Source organism: Sprattus sprattus, assembly GCF_963457725.1.
Source record: "Sprattus sprattus genome assembly, chromosome: 3".
Classification (NCBI taxonomy): Eukaryota; Metazoa; Chordata; class Actinopteri; order Clupeiformes; family Clupeidae; genus Sprattus; species Sprattus sprattus.
The window spans coordinates 18,480,132-18,498,914 of NC_137922.1; the positions used below are offsets into that span (position 1 = coordinate 18,480,132).

Sequence of the window (18,783 nt, forward strand, 5' to 3'; positions counted from 1 at the left end):
ATCCTCTTTGCTAGTAAGGCTAGTTTTTTGGCAAAAATGTCATTACCAGCACAGTCATTACCAGCACATTACAGCTTGTTGCTATAGGTTACGAAGTGATTTGTCATCACCGCAACACAAACTGTCATTACCAGAACTGTAATGTCATCACCATCACATACATATTTTTGCCAATAAATTATGTATAAATTACAAAACATCCAACAATTATATATTTTGGACAATGTTGGACAATCTAAATGATCACTGTATAAAAAAAGTTGAGACATATGGCATTTACTTGACTACTTGACTATATTCAATGATGTGATGGTAATGACACATTTACTTGACATTTAGTTAAGAAAATGGCAAAAAATCTGAAATTCCCTTATCTTTTGGTCTCAACCCTGCTCATAACGTTGCTTCTGACTAAAGGACTGATAGTTTAATGTATACCAATTAGTCAAATTTGGAATTAAAATTTTCAAAATTTCAGCAACCCAATTTGGCCCTTAATCTAAGAAATACCCATGTCATGCAATAAAGATTGCAACTGAAAAATTCGATATGTCTCTAACATACTACTCTCGTGGTTAAATTCCATCCAACCGCTAGGTGGCAATATGAAATATATTTCCTCTTTCCTAACTATGTGAGACTTTTGTTTCCGGGACACAAATGTTGTGGGGGTTAAATTGAATCATGGAACAGAAAGAGGGTAATATTATCTTAGTGTTTCTTCTCTCTATTGTGCATTTAAGGTCTCACAATTACCCTAGATAAATCCTATAAAAAGTGGATAGTAGAACTGGTGGAATGAAACGGAGGGCTAAATGTGGCGTTTGTAGCTAACGCTTGGCTAACTCACTGAATTTAATTCTGACTAGCTTGAATCAGATAGGTGTTTTTCAAGATATTCTATAGGGCCTAGCAAGGTGTTTGGCTAGACAAATATTTAATGTCAACCTCTTAAACACGTGTCCATGTACTGTCACGAAACTATGTTGTTAGACTGTATGATGTAGCTTTGCTGATTTTGTTACCTGTTGCTAAACTCATGTCGTCAGTCAACAAAATAACACGTAGCTAACTTAACCTGTTTCTTGTGAGTAAACGACTCTTCGAGTAACGTTAGTTTTCACTTTAAAAATGGACAAAGTCAGGCCTTCCTTGTTTGTTCGCTAGTTTTACTCCATTTGTTTATTTGATGTTTGAACTTTATCGATACCGTCACTTTTCTGGATGGTCATTCTATGCCGCCTATTTATCCCATTTCATTTATTTTTATTTATTGACTTTCCTGTTATTGTATATGTAAAGCACATTGAGTTGCACATAATGCGCTATATGAATAAGGTTGCTTTTCCGTGCCTTGCCTTATTTCTCCCGTTATTGCAGGAAACGATGACGCAGACATTTCTTCTGTCATGGGGTTTTCTGGCTTTGGTGAGTAAATAAGCGAGCTTGTCAATACAAAGCTTACCTCACGGTCAGGTGTGTGTGGCAACATAACCTAATGTTACATGTATTGAATTCTCTTTAGGAAAGAAAGCCCGGACCTTTGATTTCCAAGCTATTTTTGAACAAACACGAAGAACAGCCATTGAAAGAAGCCAGCAAGTTTTAGGTAAATTGAGATATCATTCTTATGCCATCTTAATTGTACATTCTTTTTTCATACCCTCTAAGCTCTCTCAATCCCACGCAGTCATCAAGCACACATTTGGTAGTGGCTTTGCTCAGTTATCAACCGTAAACTTATGATTTCCATTTCCTACAGAGGAGCGACTAATTGAGGACCATCAGAAGGAGCAGGCTGGAGGCTCCCAACCAGCCAAGTCATCTGATGCACCTAGGAAGGCCTTCTTGCCAAGGTATACCTGTCTGTTTCATTGGTTTCTCATATGTCAGAACAGAGTATATTGTTCTGTACTTCTGCAGTTATTTAGTTGTATCCTGGTATGAACACCATCAATTCCAAAGGCTCACTTCACAATTTTGGAAGATAACAATAAATCATCATGCAAGGCTCCCGATGGATGTGGCCCAAATGACACTGCAAGTTACAGTGCCGAGGAACTGAGATTTGGGGGTACCTTATAAAAACAAAGCAAGAGGTGCCAGAAGTGTTTTAAGTTTAGTAATGTATTTGTGTCTGTGTGTATATGTGTGCACATGCAGGAAACCGGCGAGCAGTAGCAGTGACAGCGACAGCAGTGGTTCTGACTCCGACTCAGATGGGGGGGACATCGGTCCCCCACTGCCACCAGGCTTCTCTACTCAAGGGGCAAAGGAGTCGGATAAGGGGCTGATGGGCCCTCCACTTCCTCCAGGCTTCCGCACCAGCAAGGTTGCTGCTGCTGATGCTGATGATGATGCTGATGATGACGACGACGACGACAGTGACGAGGACAATAAAGAGGAAGATGATGATGTAAGCACTGTGTTTGCCCTGACCTTGTGTTTGCCTCAGTAGGAAAACGTATCTGTATGACACGGCTGTATTCATTCAGGGAGAGTGCTTCTATGAACTGTGAGTGATGGAGGGATTATAGCTGAGAGAGCATAGCTGACTATGGAGATTAGCCTTTTCCTTAGCATACTGTAAAACAATGGAAGGTTACTGGTTTTCAGATTGTGGACTTTGGGAAGAGTTACACTAAAAGATCCAACTTTATTGTCATTGCACAGAGTACAAGTACTGAGACAACGAAATGTAGTTATATCGTGGGGACGGTCCTAGTCATGAAAATGAAATCCTTTGATTGAGGCTTTTGTTATTTGATGAATTGATTAGCTTGCATGGGTATTGACTTGCCTTAATAATAAGCCTTCAGAAAACCATGTCTTTTTGCTCCATTAATCGCTGGGACAGTTTGAAGGAGAGTTCATATTTCTAGCACTAGGGGGCAACAGTGTCGCAACATTCATCATGTGCTCCCTCAATGTTGAGACCCTCCACCATCTGTTCTCTTCATGTGACTGTGACTGTGACTCTGCCTCATTTGTCATGGGATGATTCATGAGGTTCTTAACACGCTGCCATTCAGGCCGTACCACTGTAGAGCTGGACTAAAACTTCTGTAAACTGGCAAAATGTACAGCACTTTCCCAATTGCCACATGACACCAATGCAGAAATCCATTTACAAAATATACAACATTAAATCAGACGGTGTGAGATGAGGTCACAGATAATCAAGTTTAACTGTATTGATAATAGATAATGAATTGGTAACGAAACAGTATATGATCATTTCAATGTTTTGTTGGCAAGTGCGTGTTATACTATAGCAACAACCGGACAAAGTGCATGTATTGACCTATTGATGAACCTTGAAAAAAAAGAGGCATCCTTGCAGTCCATTAGCATGCTTGCATGCGTCATCACCTCAGTGTGTGTGTGTGTGTGTGTGTGTGTGTGTGTGTGTGTGTGTGAGAGAGAGAGAGAATGTGTTGCATATCTCTGTGAGCGGAGTGCTCCTCAGTCAATAGAGCCAGATGGAGAAAAAGGTCAGTGCTCTATTAGAGGTCAAAATTGGCTCTTGAGATGATCTAAACAAACAAGCAAACCAAACCACATGGTGGTGTTTTGGGGGTCTCGCAAAAGCATTGCTAAAGGTAATGGTTTCCCCTGACTGTCTGTAAGCACAGCTATGTGTGTGTGTGTGTGTGTGTTGTTTTAACGCAGGTTGTTGGATGGAAATGCCCCATCACGGTGCAGCATAAGGAAGGGCTTTAGAGTAGCTTTCACAAAAACAAAAAACACAAACACCTGTTCCAAAAACACCTGGCTTTCCTTCCTTCAGGTGATTGGTGCGAGCTGAGAATTTTGTGTGTGGTGTGTGTTGGTGTTGGTGTTCTGGCCTTGTAAGTGTTTTTGTGTTAAGTTTTCAGATGCTATGAGAAAGTGAGTCAGTGAGTGTGTGTGTGTGTGTGTGGGTGTGTTTGAGTGTTTGAGTGTCTTTTTGTGTTTAGTTTTCAGATGCCACGAGTAAGTGAGAGAGTGTGTGGGTGTGTTTAGCTACTCCTATGCTGGAAACAGAGGTGCCGTAAACGTCCTCCCAGCCTCGCTCTGGCTCAGTGTGACGGAGTGCAGGCGCTCTGCCCTCCCAAAGGTGCGCGTTTCAGCCTGCTGATGGATGGCCTTCCCCGACAGGTCCGCCCTCGTGATATCCCTGTGCCTGAGCCCAGCACACTCACAGACGCACGTGCACACACACATACACACACACACACACACACACACATACACACACACACACACAAACACACGCATCCACACTCACTCACTCACTCTCTCCAGGTGTGGTGCAAAAGAAAGGCCCAGATTAGATGTCAAGAGTGATGAAAGACAGATCATCCTAAATCAGCATACACTAAGGCCACACTACTGCTTTTGCTAGTGTGTGTGTGTGTGTGTGTGTGTGTGTGTGTGTGCGCGTGTGCGTGTGCGTGTGCGTGTGTTTGTGTGTGTGTCAGAGCAAAGCAGCTCAGTGGTGGGATTTGACATTTCATTTCTCTCTCCGCACCCAAGGGGTGGGAAGGGGGCAAGACCTCCTTCTCCACCTCTCCCACCTCTCCTGTCCCCCTGCACACTGGGTCAAGTGGCGACGTGATGAATGGCAAGTGAAGCACCCGAAGGGCGTACGTCTCCTGACACCTCCTCATTTCCTCGTTTGTGTTTGACGCCAGGGGGGGCAGCCACTCAGGAGGACCCACAGGGTTTCTCAGACGGGTGGGGGCCCTTACAGGTGCAGCACATTTCCAGAGATCCCCGAGCCCTGAAACTCCCTTAAAGGATCCTCCCTCCTGGAGCATGAGTGTTGCGGGGGAAACCTCAGCGGCCCCTCAACCCCACCCCCCCATCCCCCCCCAATTCTCAGTGTGAAGTTTTCCTTCCCATGGCTGACCTGTGGGAACCTTTAGGAAACATTCCTCTCAGAGCTGTAGCAGGCAATTGTGCGCGTGTGAGAAGAAGGTGTGTGTGTTTGTGCACGAGAGACAGAGAGATCTGACACATGTACCAGCCAACCACTGCGTCTGGGAAAGCCCTGTTCCCTATCCACAGATGCTGTTATATTAACAGAGACCATGTTTCAGGCCTGACCTCCGTACACTGTTATTAATGTTCTCTCTCTTGCGTTCCCTCTCTCCCCCTCTCTTTTTTTTTTCCATCTCTCACTTCCAGAACCCGGTGAAGAAGATTCCAGACACGCATGAGATCACCCTTCAGCACGGCTCGAAGACGGTGAGTGCTCCCCTTTGCGCACACATCAATTAGTGTTCCCCTGGAATGCGTGTCCTATTATGTAATTGGGAAAGCGTTCTAGAGTGTTCCTTCTGCGCCGTTATTTATGTCGGTGCTCCACACCGCTGAGGGCTTACGCAAGACTGCGGAGCATGTTGAGCTTTACCGTATATGAGCAGTGCTATATTAAGCCGCGGCTAACTAACGTCCACTAATTGCCTCGTTAATGAGCATTTTTCTCAGTGAACCGGGGGCTACTCATGAAGTGACTGCAGGTCCAGGAGAGAGAGGGAGAGGGTTTACAGAGTGAATTAGTGCAGTGGCTGTGTTTAGTGTAGTTTTGCTCCTGGTGTGTGTGTGTGTGTGTGTGTGTGTGTGTGTGTGTGTGTGTGTGTGTGTGTGGTCCAGCACTTGCTGTCTTTGTGTGTGTCTAAACTAAACTGCTATATTCTATAAATGTCTTTGTGCGTGCGTACATGGGACTGCTTGCATGGGGTCTGATTCATCCATTCTTTTGTGACAGTTGCCTGCTAATGTGCTTCTGCAGGTGTCTTTATATGTGTGTGGTCTGCGTGTGTGTGACCCTGGGTTGGTCTTCTCCTTTTGAAGGTGTCGGCAATGGCCCTGGACCCCTCGGGAGCGCGGCTGGTTACCGGGGGTTACGACTACGATGTGAAGTTCTGGGACTTTGCCGGGATGGACACGTCTCTGCAGGCCTTCCGATCCCTGCAGCCCTGTGAATGGTGAGCGCAGCAGGCAGCGTCTTCAGCCTCCTCCTCCTCCTCCTACTACTCATCTTTCTCTCATTCACACTCGTCCTCTCGGCCCTGTGAGGTTCTCTCTATTTCTCTCTCTGTCTCGTCTTGGGCTCCCTTTCCTCATTAATCCAGCAAACCACTGCTGCTTCTCCCTCTTGTATTTCTTTCCTTCTTTTCTGTCCCCCTTCTGTCTTACCCTGTCTCCTCGTCTTACCCTGTCTCTCTGTTGTACCCAGTCTCTCTTGTCTTACACTGTCTCCTCGTCTTACCCTGTCTCGCTGTTGTACCCTGTCTCTCTTGTCTTACCCTGTCTCTCTGTTGTACCCAGTCTCTCTTGTCTTACACTGTCTCCTCGTCTTACCCTGTACCTCTTGTCTTACACTGTCTCCTCGTCTTACACTGTCTCTCTGTTGAACCCTGTCTCTCTGTTGTACTCTGTCTCTCTGTCTTACACTGTCTCCTCGTCTTACCCTGTCTCTCTGTTGTACCCTGTCTCTCCTTTGTTCTTCTTTCTCTTCTCTTCTCCTCTCCTCTCTTCTCCCCCTTCCATCTCTCTGCCTGTGTGATTGCTCAGTGCTGCTGGGTTTGATGTTTATACTGTGGTGGTTTCATCTCTCAGGAATGGGCCCCCCATTCTTCCACTCATGTCCAATCAGCCCAGTTGGCTAAATGGACCCAGATGCATGTTCCGGTTGTCTGTGTTTGTCTGTACAGGAGTGTGCACACGTATGTGTGTGTGTTTCTGTGTGTGTGTGTTTCTGTTTTTTTTCTCTGTGTTTGTGTACGTGTGTGTGCCTGTGTGCAAGATATTGCTCCCGCGTGTGGAAGTAGTCACAGTGTGAGATGTCCCGTGGGACTGGAAGCCAATGGGGCTTGAGCCTCTTCCCCACGACAAGCGATTATCTGAGATGCTCCGCCTCATTGGCATAGCAGACAACCCCCTTAACCCCCCCCACCCACCCACCCATCCAGCTGCAGCAGCGTCTCTCCTCTCTGAGGGTGACAACAGGGTTTGGATAGAGGCTTGTGGTTGAGGCATATGGTGGCCCTGTGTGCGTGTGCGTGTGCGTTTCTGTTTAAGAGTACATGTCTCCTGGTCCTTGTCCACTGTCCACAGCGGTGAGGCTCATAGGGAGCTGCTCCGGGCGCCGCGCTCTAGACGAGTGTCTGCCAGAAATTCCCCTCATCACTCCTGCATCCGCAAAGAGAAACTCAAATTACTTCTCTCTCTCTCTCTCTCTCTCTCTCTCTCTCTCTTTTCTTCCTGTCTCTCTCTCTATCCTGTGCTCCAATGCCAAAAACATGCTATAAAGTAACAGCTTGTGCTGTAAAATGTGAGAATGACATTGGATTGGACTGTGCCTCCCCCTCCGTCTGTCACGCGCTCTCCTTTTTCTTCTCAGTCGCTCTACAGAGGGCATTAATCTCTATCAATGAGCTGGGCTACTTTCATTCTCTCAAGGGTCTCTCTCTCTCCTCCTCAAACTTTCTCGCTCTGATTTGTTACTCCGCGGGTTTGTTCTTACTGGCTGACATCACCGGGATGCGTCCTCGGGGTGTCTTCTGTGTTCTGCTGTCTGTGCGAGTATGTGTGTCGGGTTGAAGGCTCACCGCCGTTTCTTCTTTGTTGTTGTTGTTGTTGTTAGTTTTAATACCATGACAACTGTGGATTTTCTTTCTATCTTGTTTTCACCTTTTTAAAAAGCCCTTTCTGCAGCCATAAGCAGGATTGTCTTGGGTTGGGTCTTGCTCAACTCAGACAGATGTTTTTGACTAGGGGATGATAAGAGGTGCCGTCCCTTGCTCTCTCCCTCTGACATGGAGGCCCCGGGGCTGGGCTTGAACACTCCCAGAGGGATGGGGAGCCCGGTGCTTCAGTCGTTCCAGTGACCTGAGCACTCGGTTCAGGAGGTTGTTTTTGGACGGCGCCAGCACTGATGGAATATATCTTATTGTCATCATTGATAGAGAGCACGTCAATCACTCGTTTAGAGCTTCATGACGTATGACTCCTATGCCACCGCTGCTCAGTGACTGAGCTGTTTAAGTGACGCGTGTCCTATTTTGCAGCGTATTTATGTTCCGTTCTCTGGCGTGGTGGGTTTGCACTGAGAGAAGTGCCATCTGGTTTCTGGCTGTCTCTTGTTCTTACCACTCTCTGTCTCTCTCTCTGTCTCTCTCAGTCATCAGATCAGGTCCCTGCAGTACAGCAACACAGGTGACGTGATCCTGGTGGTGGCCGGAAACGCCCAGGCCAAGGTCCTGGACCGGGACGGCTTCAACGTGATGGAGTGTGTGAAGGGGGACCAGTACATCGTGGACATGGCCAACACCAAGGTGAGCAGCAGAGGTACAGATTGGGAAAAGGGGGAACAGAAGAGGCGAGCAGTTCCAACTTATTCACTGTCAGACTGTTGGACTCTTCCCTCGTCATTGGGATGGCTGTGTCCTCCAGCCCCCTTTAGTCGAACACTAGTCGATGTGGTCACCAAGAGACAGTAATGGACCTCCACGCCACCGATATGTGTGTAGGTTTTAAGCTGGTTTGTGGGGAGGAATGCAGAGCCCAGTACAGTAGGGCATAAACATGAGAGCAGAATGCGTTGTGCATTAAGTTGAGCAAATGGTAGCCTAGCCCTCCTATTATTATCAGAGCAAAGATGTCCATTATATTATGTAGTGGTCACAAGGATGTGGTGTCCAGCAAAGACACTAGGGCCAGTGGTTACAGGATACAGTGAACCCACGGGTTTGAGAGATGGGGTGGTCAGCGAACACACACAACCCAGGCACCCGGCACCAAGCAACATGGATAACAGTAAATATAGCAAGGGACCTGTGTGTGTGTTGGTGACTGTGTGTGTGTGTGGGTGTGTGTTTAGCATCTGGAGCAGATGACTGAGGGGTAATGAAGTGTTTTGTAAACCCTTTCCTTAATGGGAAATGCGTGTGTGCGTGCGTTTTTTACTCTGTGTTTATTTTGGGGCTGGGGGTTCCCTCGACCAACCAACCCCACCCCTCCATCCCATGACTCCTCTTCCTGTTCCCCTTACTCTGGATGTGCTCTGCTGCCCGGTTGCTCCTCTAATTTACTGCAAGGTGCAGTGGAGCACATAAGTCACTTTAATGTGCTGTGTCCTCATGCTATCCTCCGTCTGTATATACACACACACACACACACACACACACACACAAACACAAACACACACACACACACATACCAAACTCAGGGGTTTCCTAGAATCTCCTTTTCACTTGTAATTGTCATTCTCTCATGTGGTGTGTTTGTATTTGCGTTTGCGTTTGTGTGTGTGTGTGTGTGTGTGTGTGTGTGTCTGTGTGTTCGTGTTCATGTTCATGTGCTCTGCCGTCTGGTTCTCCTTAGTCATTGCCAATTTGCTGTCCTGTGTTGTCGGGGCCGTAAGTCAGATGTGCATTGCTACGCTGTGGCTCACAGTGGCCTATTAAGCCTCCATCATCACTGGATTTATTTTCCTGGGTTGTTTTTAGCCACTTGGGACAAATAAGCCGTTCCAGCCACCCATGCTCTCTCTGCCTCTCCGTTCCCCTGTAACCGTGGCAACAACAAGGAAACAGTAGCTTGTGTGTTTACTGTTCATGTGGCTTCATCATTAGATACACAGCGCCAGAAAAACACACAAGTGTACACAGCCACCCAGTAGATGTGTGTGTGTGTGTGTATATAGCATCGATACATCATATTCTAACCTAATAATACCAGCATACGCCTAAATGTTTTTTCTCTTTCTATTATTGATATGCTTCTCCTCCTGGTCGCCGTCTCCTCTTGAAGGCCCATCCTCTCTGAGCTTGTTATTTGTTATGGTTTGAGTTGTTCTTTATAAATGTCTGTTGCTGGAGGAGTTCTGGTGGGGGTCACCGCGCCGTGATCCCACAGCTTGGAGCACTTTAGCTCTTGGCTGATCTCTGTTCGGGAGAGGACGTCTCCCCGTGCTCTTTCCCATGACATAAAACAGTAGACTCAAGCCACTAGCCTCTCAAAAGGTTCAGGCTTTTGGTACTTATGGTTCATTTTTAAATCTGTCTTTTTTTTTCCAATAAAATATGACTCCAATATTTCATTAAGGCCTCCAGACCTCCATTTCATTAAGGCCTCCAGACATGCTTTGACAGCGCTTGTTCTGAACCACACTGACTACAGTGATGAGGCTCAGGTTAACAGTTTGCCACGTGTGCTGTTTCCCTCCTAAATGCAGCTTATACATGACCAGCAGGTCAAGTTTCTACCCTAAGGTAGACGTAACCGTTTTATAAATATACAAGTTTTGTTTCGCTTAAGCAGGGTTTTTAGGCTTTTGATTTGTGTAGCATCGAGGCCATTGAGGCAAGAGAAGTAAATGCTTCAGACTGAAGGCAGGCTGGGTGAAGTTCGGGCTAAACGCCATATTCCGTGCCAACGCTTTTTATTTGTCTTAATTTGTTTGTTGTAGTCAAGCTGTCTGCTTTTTTGTTTTTAAGATGTCTGTCTGGCTAACTGGAGCTTCCACTCTTTCCCTTCAGGGTCACACAGCCATGCTGAATAGTGGCTGCTGGCACCCCAAGATCAAAGAGGAGTTCCTCACCTGCTCCAACGATGGGTGAGTCATCTCTGATCGTTTCAGACTGCATCACTCCACCACAGACCACCACAGACCAACCACAGACCAACCACAGACCACCACAGACCAACCACAGACCACCAGACCATTCTCTACTGACTATGTTAGACCTCTTTAGGTAGTCTGACATGCCTTGATTATTGTATATTTCCATGTATTGTTATTGTATATTTCCTCTAACTAAAAAAGCATTGATACACAAGTGGCATATATGTAGAAGATTAAATGTTTCGGGGGGTGTTCTTTTTATGATTCTAGGACAAAAACTCCCGGAGATTCAAAGGCATATTGTGAACAAGAACAAAAAACTATTTTTCCCACCGGTGGAAAATAAACCTTTAAGGTTAACATGTTTCTTCCAGTTATGGTTGATGAGGGCCATGCAGCATCATCATTAAAGGAATGGACGTGTTAAGCCCTCCTGTATTGTCTGGAGTTCTGGTGGCATTTCTAATAAGAAAATACATGAAATGTCACTCATGGTTGGCAGTCATAAGTATGAGATAATAGAAAAAGTTGCGTCTCTCAACTTTAAATGCTGGACCTCTGCAGTACAGATTGGTAGCAGCTCTGGCATGTGACTGAACCAGCCATGAATCACCTCAGGGTCACCTCACCTTAGGTCAGACGAGTGAACGTGCAACAGAGCAGGCCGCTTGAAGGATGAGAGTTGACTCCGTTAAAAGGGACATTTTGGTACTCAGTGCTCAGGCCTATACTTCATCCAGCATTCTTGCTGCTAGAGATGAGTCTTCCTCTCTACAGTCTTCCTCTGTGCCACCAGTAGGGAGAACCATTCACCCACAGTATATCGACTCGCATCCCATGCCACAAACCCTGTCCATGTTGAGCAGAGTTGAGTTTGTTTTGTTGATGTGTTGTGGTATGTGTGTCTTTGCTCCTACGGGAGCTAGCTCTTCCCTCGGACGTGTGAAACTTGGGAGTGATTGATGGGAATGGCTCGGTAGGAGTGTCAGCAGGGGCTTGTGTTGCAGCAGTCTTTCTAAAAGGTTTATGAATACATTTCCTAGATACTAAAGACGTTTGTGTTTGTGTGTGTGTGTGTGTGCGTCCTGGTGAGTGTAACAGCTTGTGACAGGGCTGTGGTGCTGAAACTGGACCCCTGTCTGGCTGGCCCAACTGAAAAGCCCTAATCCACACACTCTGGGACGGCGGTTCGGCACGGCTGAGTGTTTATTGAGCGCCGCGGTTCTCTGCAGACGTGCTGCGTGTCCACAGATGTGTGACTGCTTTAGTTGCCTTTCATTCGCGATCTGGAAAATGTCCCGTGTCACGTTAGTGGTGGTGGGTGTTGGCTAGAGTCAGCTGCAGTGAGAGTGTGTGTGTGTGTGTTTGAGTGTGAGAGTGTGTGTGTGTGTATTTGAGTGTGTGAGTGTGGGTGGGTGTGTGGGTGGGTGTGTGGGTGGGTGGGGGTGTGTGTGTGTTTGCGTGCCATTGTTTTGGGGGGTTATTTGGGGGCTTATGAAAGCGACAGAAGTGGACTTTCTGTGATCCACCAGTGTGGCCTGTGCCCCCCTCCACCTCCACAGGCATGTCAGTAGGTGTGTTTTGACATGGTAGAGTGTACTTCTGGCAGTGTGTGCCTGTGTGTGTGTGTTCATGACTGTTAGCTTGTGTAGGTCTGTGTGTATGAATCATAATTGCCTTTGTGTGTTTGTGAGTGTGACTACAGTATTGTGTTTTGACCGTGTGAGTTTATTTTGTTTGCCTGTGACTTAAGACATGGGGTGTGTGTGCGTGCGTGCGTCAGTGTGTGTGTGTGTGTGTGTGTGTGTGTGTGTGTGTGCGCGTGCCTGGCGTTGAGGTGGGGAGCAGGGGTGCAGAGATAAGAGGCGTGGTAATGCAGCAGTCGCTGTGGATTAAGATGACAGCCAAATGAAAATGTATGAGCTGAGCCCGGCTGAGCGGCTCCTGTGATGGCTGAAGGGGTGGGGGTGCGGGGGGCACGGGTGGAGCAGGACCCCAGGGAGTCATGAGGACATGGGCCTGCAGACTGAACCCCATACAGTGGCCTCCTGACACACACACTCTTATATGAACAGACACACACACTCTCTCCTATACACACACACTGACACTGCCACACCTGCAAGCTGCTACTCATAGCACACAAACACACATGCAGACTAATGTCAGGCTGTTGGTTGCTTCCCAGAAAATGGGTGTTGGTAAATGTGTGTGTGCGTGTGTGTGTGCGTGTAGGCAGTCATGTGTATAGTGTCTGTCAGGCAATAGGTATGCGTTTGAGTGACACACTGACTGTAAGAGTGTGTGTGTGTGTGTGTGTGTGTGTGTGTGTGTGTGTGTGTGTGTGTGTGTGGGCGCTGGCCTTTTAGGTCAGAGCATAGTTATTGGCCCAGCATGGCTCACCGCTCCCTGCAGCAGTTTAGCCTCGGAGCAGGCCTTCCCTCCTTTCAGCAAAAAATATCCCCTCCTCTCTGCCTCTCTCTCGCTCTCTCTCTCTCTCTCTTTATTCTTCTTAACCTGAGATCCCAGTTGTGAGTAATTGGTCTTTTCTCTCTAGCTGTCATGTCAGGCCATGCAGCTGTCTGTTTCTTTAGTCGCTGTGAGCTACGCTGCCTAGGGGCTCTTGTGCGGATCACCGGGGGGCTAAGAGCTACGGCTGGTCTTTAAAGAAATGAGGAGGAAGCGTGGTGATGCCTCCCGCTTACGCTGTCTTTGAGGAAGCTGTTTTTATGTATAGTTCTTTATTCAGACTTAAACAGGGGAAAACATCTATCAGACCAGCAGTGAACTTGTGTAAAAAGTGTAATTTTTCAATGAAGAAAAATCTTCGCTCCTTACCCTCTAACAGGTGTGTGTGTGTGTGTGTGTGTGTGTGTGTGTGCACACACACACATGTACACACACACGTTCTACCCAGACACTGGTTCAAAGCACACTTTGTCCTTTGAAGCCCTTAAACAATTTCCATAGCAGTCTGATGGCACTGGAGGGATTTCGGCCCGGCCTGCAAGCATCTCCAAGAATGCTCTTGTAAAGACTGAATGCCACAGATTCCCATGTGCGTCCTCTGGCTCTGTTTAAGAGTCCTGGCTCCGTGGCTAACCACAGGCCCACATGTGAGCATTGGTCCACCATACACACTACAGTCTGCGTAGTGTTGTGGTAGACCGGTTCTTACCGCACTTATGACGGTCCTTTTTGACCCTCTGGTGGCTGTGCCAGTTTATATCTCAAGTTCAAGGTAGGTGCTGTAGGTGCGGTGCGGTGTTCTGGTTCAGCTGCTGGTCCACTTTGGAGCTCTGGTTCAGGTCACTTCCGCCGGTTCGCCACCTGTTGTAGTCGGACCTGTCGCCCTGAACAGATGGGCTATGAAACCCGTGTCCATGGGGAGCCTTGTGGAGCCCTGTGGTTTCTGAGGCGACAGTGATCAATATATCTGTCAACACAGGGGCAGGACTGCTGAGAAGAGGCTGTGTGTGTTGTGTATTAATTTGTGTGTGTGTGTGTGTGTGTGTGTGTGTCTGTGAGTGTAACAGTGTGGCTGCCCATTACCGCGACGGTAATACATTCCTTGGCCAGAACGCGGAATGTATCAGCTTCTTTATCAGCTTCTTTTTTTTCCCCCACTGTAACCACCCGACCTTAACTCCATGCAACATCTGGGGAACATCTGAAAAAGGAAAGCGACTCTAAAATAGTGCTGGAATAATTTCTACAACTCTGACTGACATTAGACAATGGGCAGCTGATTTGTTTCCATGAAACCAGTGACTTAGATTCAGATATAGTAAGCCTATGCTTAAAACAAACTGTCAAAGTTATTGGAAGAATGGGCTTGATGGACTTGGAGAACTCCATTCAAATGAATTGGAATGATGTCATGATGCGTGTCCTGTGTCACCGGTTGGCGTCAGCCTTGAGAGCCACACTTCCTCCCTTTCCTCAGAGCCGAGGGATCAGACAGCGGATGACTTCCAGCCTCGGTGGCAAACATCCAGACACCCTTCAGCAGATAACTCCAAGCTTGTGGCAATTGGGCTCTGCTAACCAAACAGCTTTTGCACTCTCACACTCAGTGCCAGAGCACATGAGGTCTAGAGGGCGAATCTCAAATTGGATTCATACTAAAGCCCCCATTAGTTCAAGAGCGTGACGTCAGAGGGTGATTGACAGGTCACTTAAAGGTAACAGTGACGCGAGCCCATTGTGGGACATAGTTGTAGTTTTTCATTTTTAATTTTTTTCCTGGTTCAAATATAGCCATGGTCCGGCAGGTGGAATTGCACTCTGGAACCAGACAAGTGAGAGAAAAAAGTATTTTTGTGTTTTTGCTATTGTGAGTACTCTGTGTTGTGTCTCATGGACTGTAAGACGATACCTCACCCCTCTGGCTCAAGTCTGCCTTTTTTTATTTCATTTCTTGCATTCCTCGCTTGTCCTCTAAGCACATTTCCCATTTTTCCTAGATGTAACCCAACTCTCCAAGGGATTACAACGTTGCTTGGATCACCTAATTTGGGCTTTTTCAGGGGTGGTGAGTGCACTTTTTGGGGGGTGAAGCTCCATCTCCATGGAAACGGGGTGTGAGATCCAAATCTTTTGGCGCTGTGGAACAAGTTGGGGCAATCAGTCGGGGAGCCTCGTTAGGTTCACGTGCAGTCCAGGGAGGCAGAAACTGTAGGCGGCTTTATAGGTGAAGTGTTCCATGTCTTCTCTTGTCAGGGAGTGCAGCGTTTGTGTCGACCTTTTGCACGTTCAAAAAATGCTCACACTTTCATCACCATGTTGTCTTGCTTGAAGACAAGACTTGGGATCATGAACAGGCAGGAAAAGTGTGGGTTTGTGTAGTCTAACTGATCATCCAGTAAAGCAGTCATAATCACGGTTTTCCCACTTTAGTCTCATGAGTTTTAACACTTAAACACTTAAAAGTGTTTTTTGAGCAGTAAACTTAACAGTATGACTGCTGTGATCAAACACGTCGATGCTGGTGTTAACATTGAAAATCGGCATTTTATGGGTTGAAAATGGCTCAACACTCCTGTTTAATAACATGTAAGGCCAATGCTGACGTAGATTCGACTGGTTACTACATATCCGCGTCATGATATATTCTTAGTCGGGGAAAATCTCATCCCCTCCCCTCCCCGTTCCCTCTGTCAGCCCCTTGCCCACTAGGCTCAGAGCTGGGGGTATACTTACACTTTAATCAGCTCATGAAGGGATAGGTTGGCCCTTACTCACTGTGCTGGCACTCACATTAGTAAGAACCCCCCCATCCCCCCACTTGCCCCTCCCTGGGAGGCAGCATTATTTTTTACCCTGCCACTTTCTCCTCTTCCCCTCCTTTTCAAGGCCAAAACACACACACACACACACGTGATACACACACACACACACACACACACTCTGACACTCTCTCAAACACACTCATCCATCCATAATCACCAGCGGTGACAGCCAACACGGTCCCTAATGTGGCCCCTACCGCAGCCATGCTTTGATCAGGCTCTCTTTCATTTCTCCTCCTTATCATCCCTCCATCTGTGAGGCTGTCCCAGCTCCACTCGTCTGCCCGGGATCAGAAGCTGATAGCATCTGACGGGTGGTGCCTGTGTGCATGCGTGTGCGTGTGTATTCATGAGCGTAGTACTGTGTACGTGCATATGTATGAATTTAGCACATGGAGCTGGTGTGTGTGTGTGTGTGTGTTTGAGAGAGGGTGAGCGAGAGTGAAACTGCTGGTTAAAGGTGTGTGTGTGTGTGTGTGTGTGTGTGTGTGTGTGTGTGTGTGTGTGTGTGAGAGAGAGAGAGAAAGAGTAATTTTGTGTGAGACAGCAGGCCTTGTGTGAATGTGTCAGGCAGTGCAATGTGTGTGTGCGCATGTGTGTTCATGGGCGTGTGTGTGTGTGTGTTCATGAGCGTGTGGGAGAGCGTGCAGGGTGTGTGTGGGATCAGCAGGCTGAGCTGGTGGGTTTATGTGTGAGTGGTCACGTCAGCTCGTAAACTGGCTGTGCTCTGCTGGGGCTGTATGGCCTGTGTCTCTTATCACCTTGGGTCCTGTGTGTGTGTTCAGTGACAACACGGTATGGGGGCCTGAGTCCCAGAAAAAAGGTTTCTAGCATGTGGCGTATAACAGCGCTGTCTCCCGTTTCCCAGCGCTCCTACTTGCCAGGAGAAACCTCGACGTCGGCTAGACAGAGACTGACACAGAGCAGGTGGACACATCCCTCACCCTCTGCAGAGCCCCCGACGGCCTTCACAGCATGCCCAAACAACATTGTCATCACTCAACATTTGTGCATGGGCAGGGTCGGTGCTTCCAGCCTCTACACCACGACCATCCCAACCATGATTGAGGACTTCCTGTGTTCGGGACCTGCTATGTGGTGAAGGCTCCTTGAGGCACGGGCAGGCAGTGAGGGGCGCAGGCTGAGGTCTCTTGGCTGGCATCTGTGCGTGTTCGGCCTCACTGTCTAAACACAGCGGGAGTGTGTGTTGGGGTGTGTTGTCAGAGACACGTGTATGTTTACGCTCTCGGCACGACCTCTGTGACCCCAAAGGTCAGGCTGGTAAAAGCCGCCGCTGGGATGGTGAGGGTGGGAGAACAGCTTTTAGGTTCTCTCTCTCTCTCACTCTCTTCTCCTCCTTTCTCTTAGTCCTCTCGTCTCTTTCTTAACTGCTATTTTCTTCCCTCCTTCTATTCACGGCCAGTCACTGCTGTGGTCCTCCTCTCAGTTCTCTTCTTGAGTCCAGCATGTATTTGACCTTACTGCTGTCTTTCTCTCCCCAGCTCTTAAAGCAGGGAGCAGTATGGGGTGTGTGATGTTTGTGTGGAGGGAGGGAGAATGTAAAGAGAACTGTGTTGTAAGGGTTGGGTGCAATTCTGCCTGTGTTGTGTGTGAAAGTGTCCACATAGCCTATATTGGTCTGTTTGCAGAGTGTGCGCGTCTGTGTGAGGATGTGTGCATCCAGCAAATTGGAGAATGTCTGTACATGGACGTGTGTGTGTGAGCGAGCCCCCCCTCTCTTTCAGCATGCTGTAGAGGTTGGCGAAGACTTTTCGACTGTCCCCTTTCCCATCATGCCGTCTACCTCTGATTAAGTGTTCTGTTCCATCCGTCCCCTCTCTGTGTCCTGTATTTACTGTGGGTCTGTTCCACATTGGACTTTGAGGTCCTGGTTGAGGCCAAGCAAATTCCAGCCTAGCTTTTCTTTGTATGACTTCACATTTACTATGGACTATTTTGTGTGTTTGTGAGTGTGTGTCTTTTTTTATCTCCCTGAAGTCCATTAGGAATGGCCGTGATAAAAAAAGTATAGGTTCAAGTGTGAGTAGTCGATAAATGTGTGTGTGTCTATGGATAAACGTACATCTGTGTGATGTTAGAGTTATGGTAGGTGTTGGTGCATGTGCATATAGTTGTGTGTGTGTGTGTGTGTGTGTGTGTGTGTGTGTGTGTGTGTGTGTTTGTGTGTGTGTGTGTGCCCTCCATGTCCATCCAGCAGCTGTAATGTGTTAAGCAGATGTTGAGAAGAAAATGGGAATTTCACGGAACCCCACAATGCGCCTGTCATTCTGATCTACTGTTCTCTCTGTTTATAAGTCCTCCTGGTCCAGGACGTACTTAAGCGCTATTTAACATTCGGTGCCTTTAGGCCTTCTTCAGCCCCTAGATGTGGCACCGTCATGTCTGGTGTTTAGGAAGAAGGCCTTCAGAGGGATCAGCATCCCTGCATAGCATCTTGATCCTCCACTTCATCTCCAGTGTGTGTCTGCTTTTCTTTCTGCTGAAGGCCCAGGACATTATTCTAGTGTCATTTTTTTCCACTCTGTCAGGACTGCTTTGTTCTTCCTCTGTGTCACAGTGTTGTCGTAAAGGCTCAGAAGTTTGTCGTTTGTTTAAGGGTGAGAGGTGACTAATGCAGAGTTGTGTAAATGGCGTGTGGGGTGGTCTGCTTTAATCTGCGTGTGTGTGAGTGTGTGTGTGTGTGTGAGTGTGTGTGTGAGTGTGTGAGTGATTTTCAAGGGTTTTCCGTAATGTGAGTCTGTTGTTGCTGTTTGTCTTTCTCTCCACTTTCTCTCCTTGTAACAATTGATCTTTATACTGTTATTCTGTCATCTGTTGTTTGTCTCTCTCTCACTCACTCACTCACTCTCTCTC

At 47.4% G+C, this 18,783-nt stretch overlaps 1 protein-coding gene across 1 annotated transcript in view; it reads left to right on the forward strand.

The window, feature by feature from the left end:
- Nucleotides 1-655: 655 nt before the first annotated feature.
- Nucleotides 656-18,783, forward strand: part of wdr70 (WD repeat domain 70) — a 50,401-nt gene continuing 32,273 nt past the window's right edge. Inside the window, exons 1-9 of the mRNA XM_080833813.1 lie at nucleotides 656-700; nucleotides 1,381-1,428; nucleotides 1,526-1,609; nucleotides 1,763-1,856; nucleotides 2,164-2,416; nucleotides 5,173-5,232; nucleotides 5,842-5,975; nucleotides 8,174-8,327; nucleotides 10,533-10,609. Of these exons, the coding sequence (XP_080689939.1) occupies nucleotides 685-700; nucleotides 1,381-1,428; nucleotides 1,526-1,609; nucleotides 1,763-1,856; nucleotides 2,164-2,416; nucleotides 5,173-5,232; nucleotides 5,842-5,975; nucleotides 8,174-8,327; nucleotides 10,533-10,609 (920 nt within the window). The 5' untranslated portion in view covers nucleotides 656-684. The remainder of the gene's footprint in view (nucleotides 701-1,380; nucleotides 1,429-1,525; nucleotides 1,610-1,762; nucleotides 1,857-2,163; nucleotides 2,417-5,172; nucleotides 5,233-5,841; nucleotides 5,976-8,173; nucleotides 8,328-10,532; nucleotides 10,610-18,783) is intronic.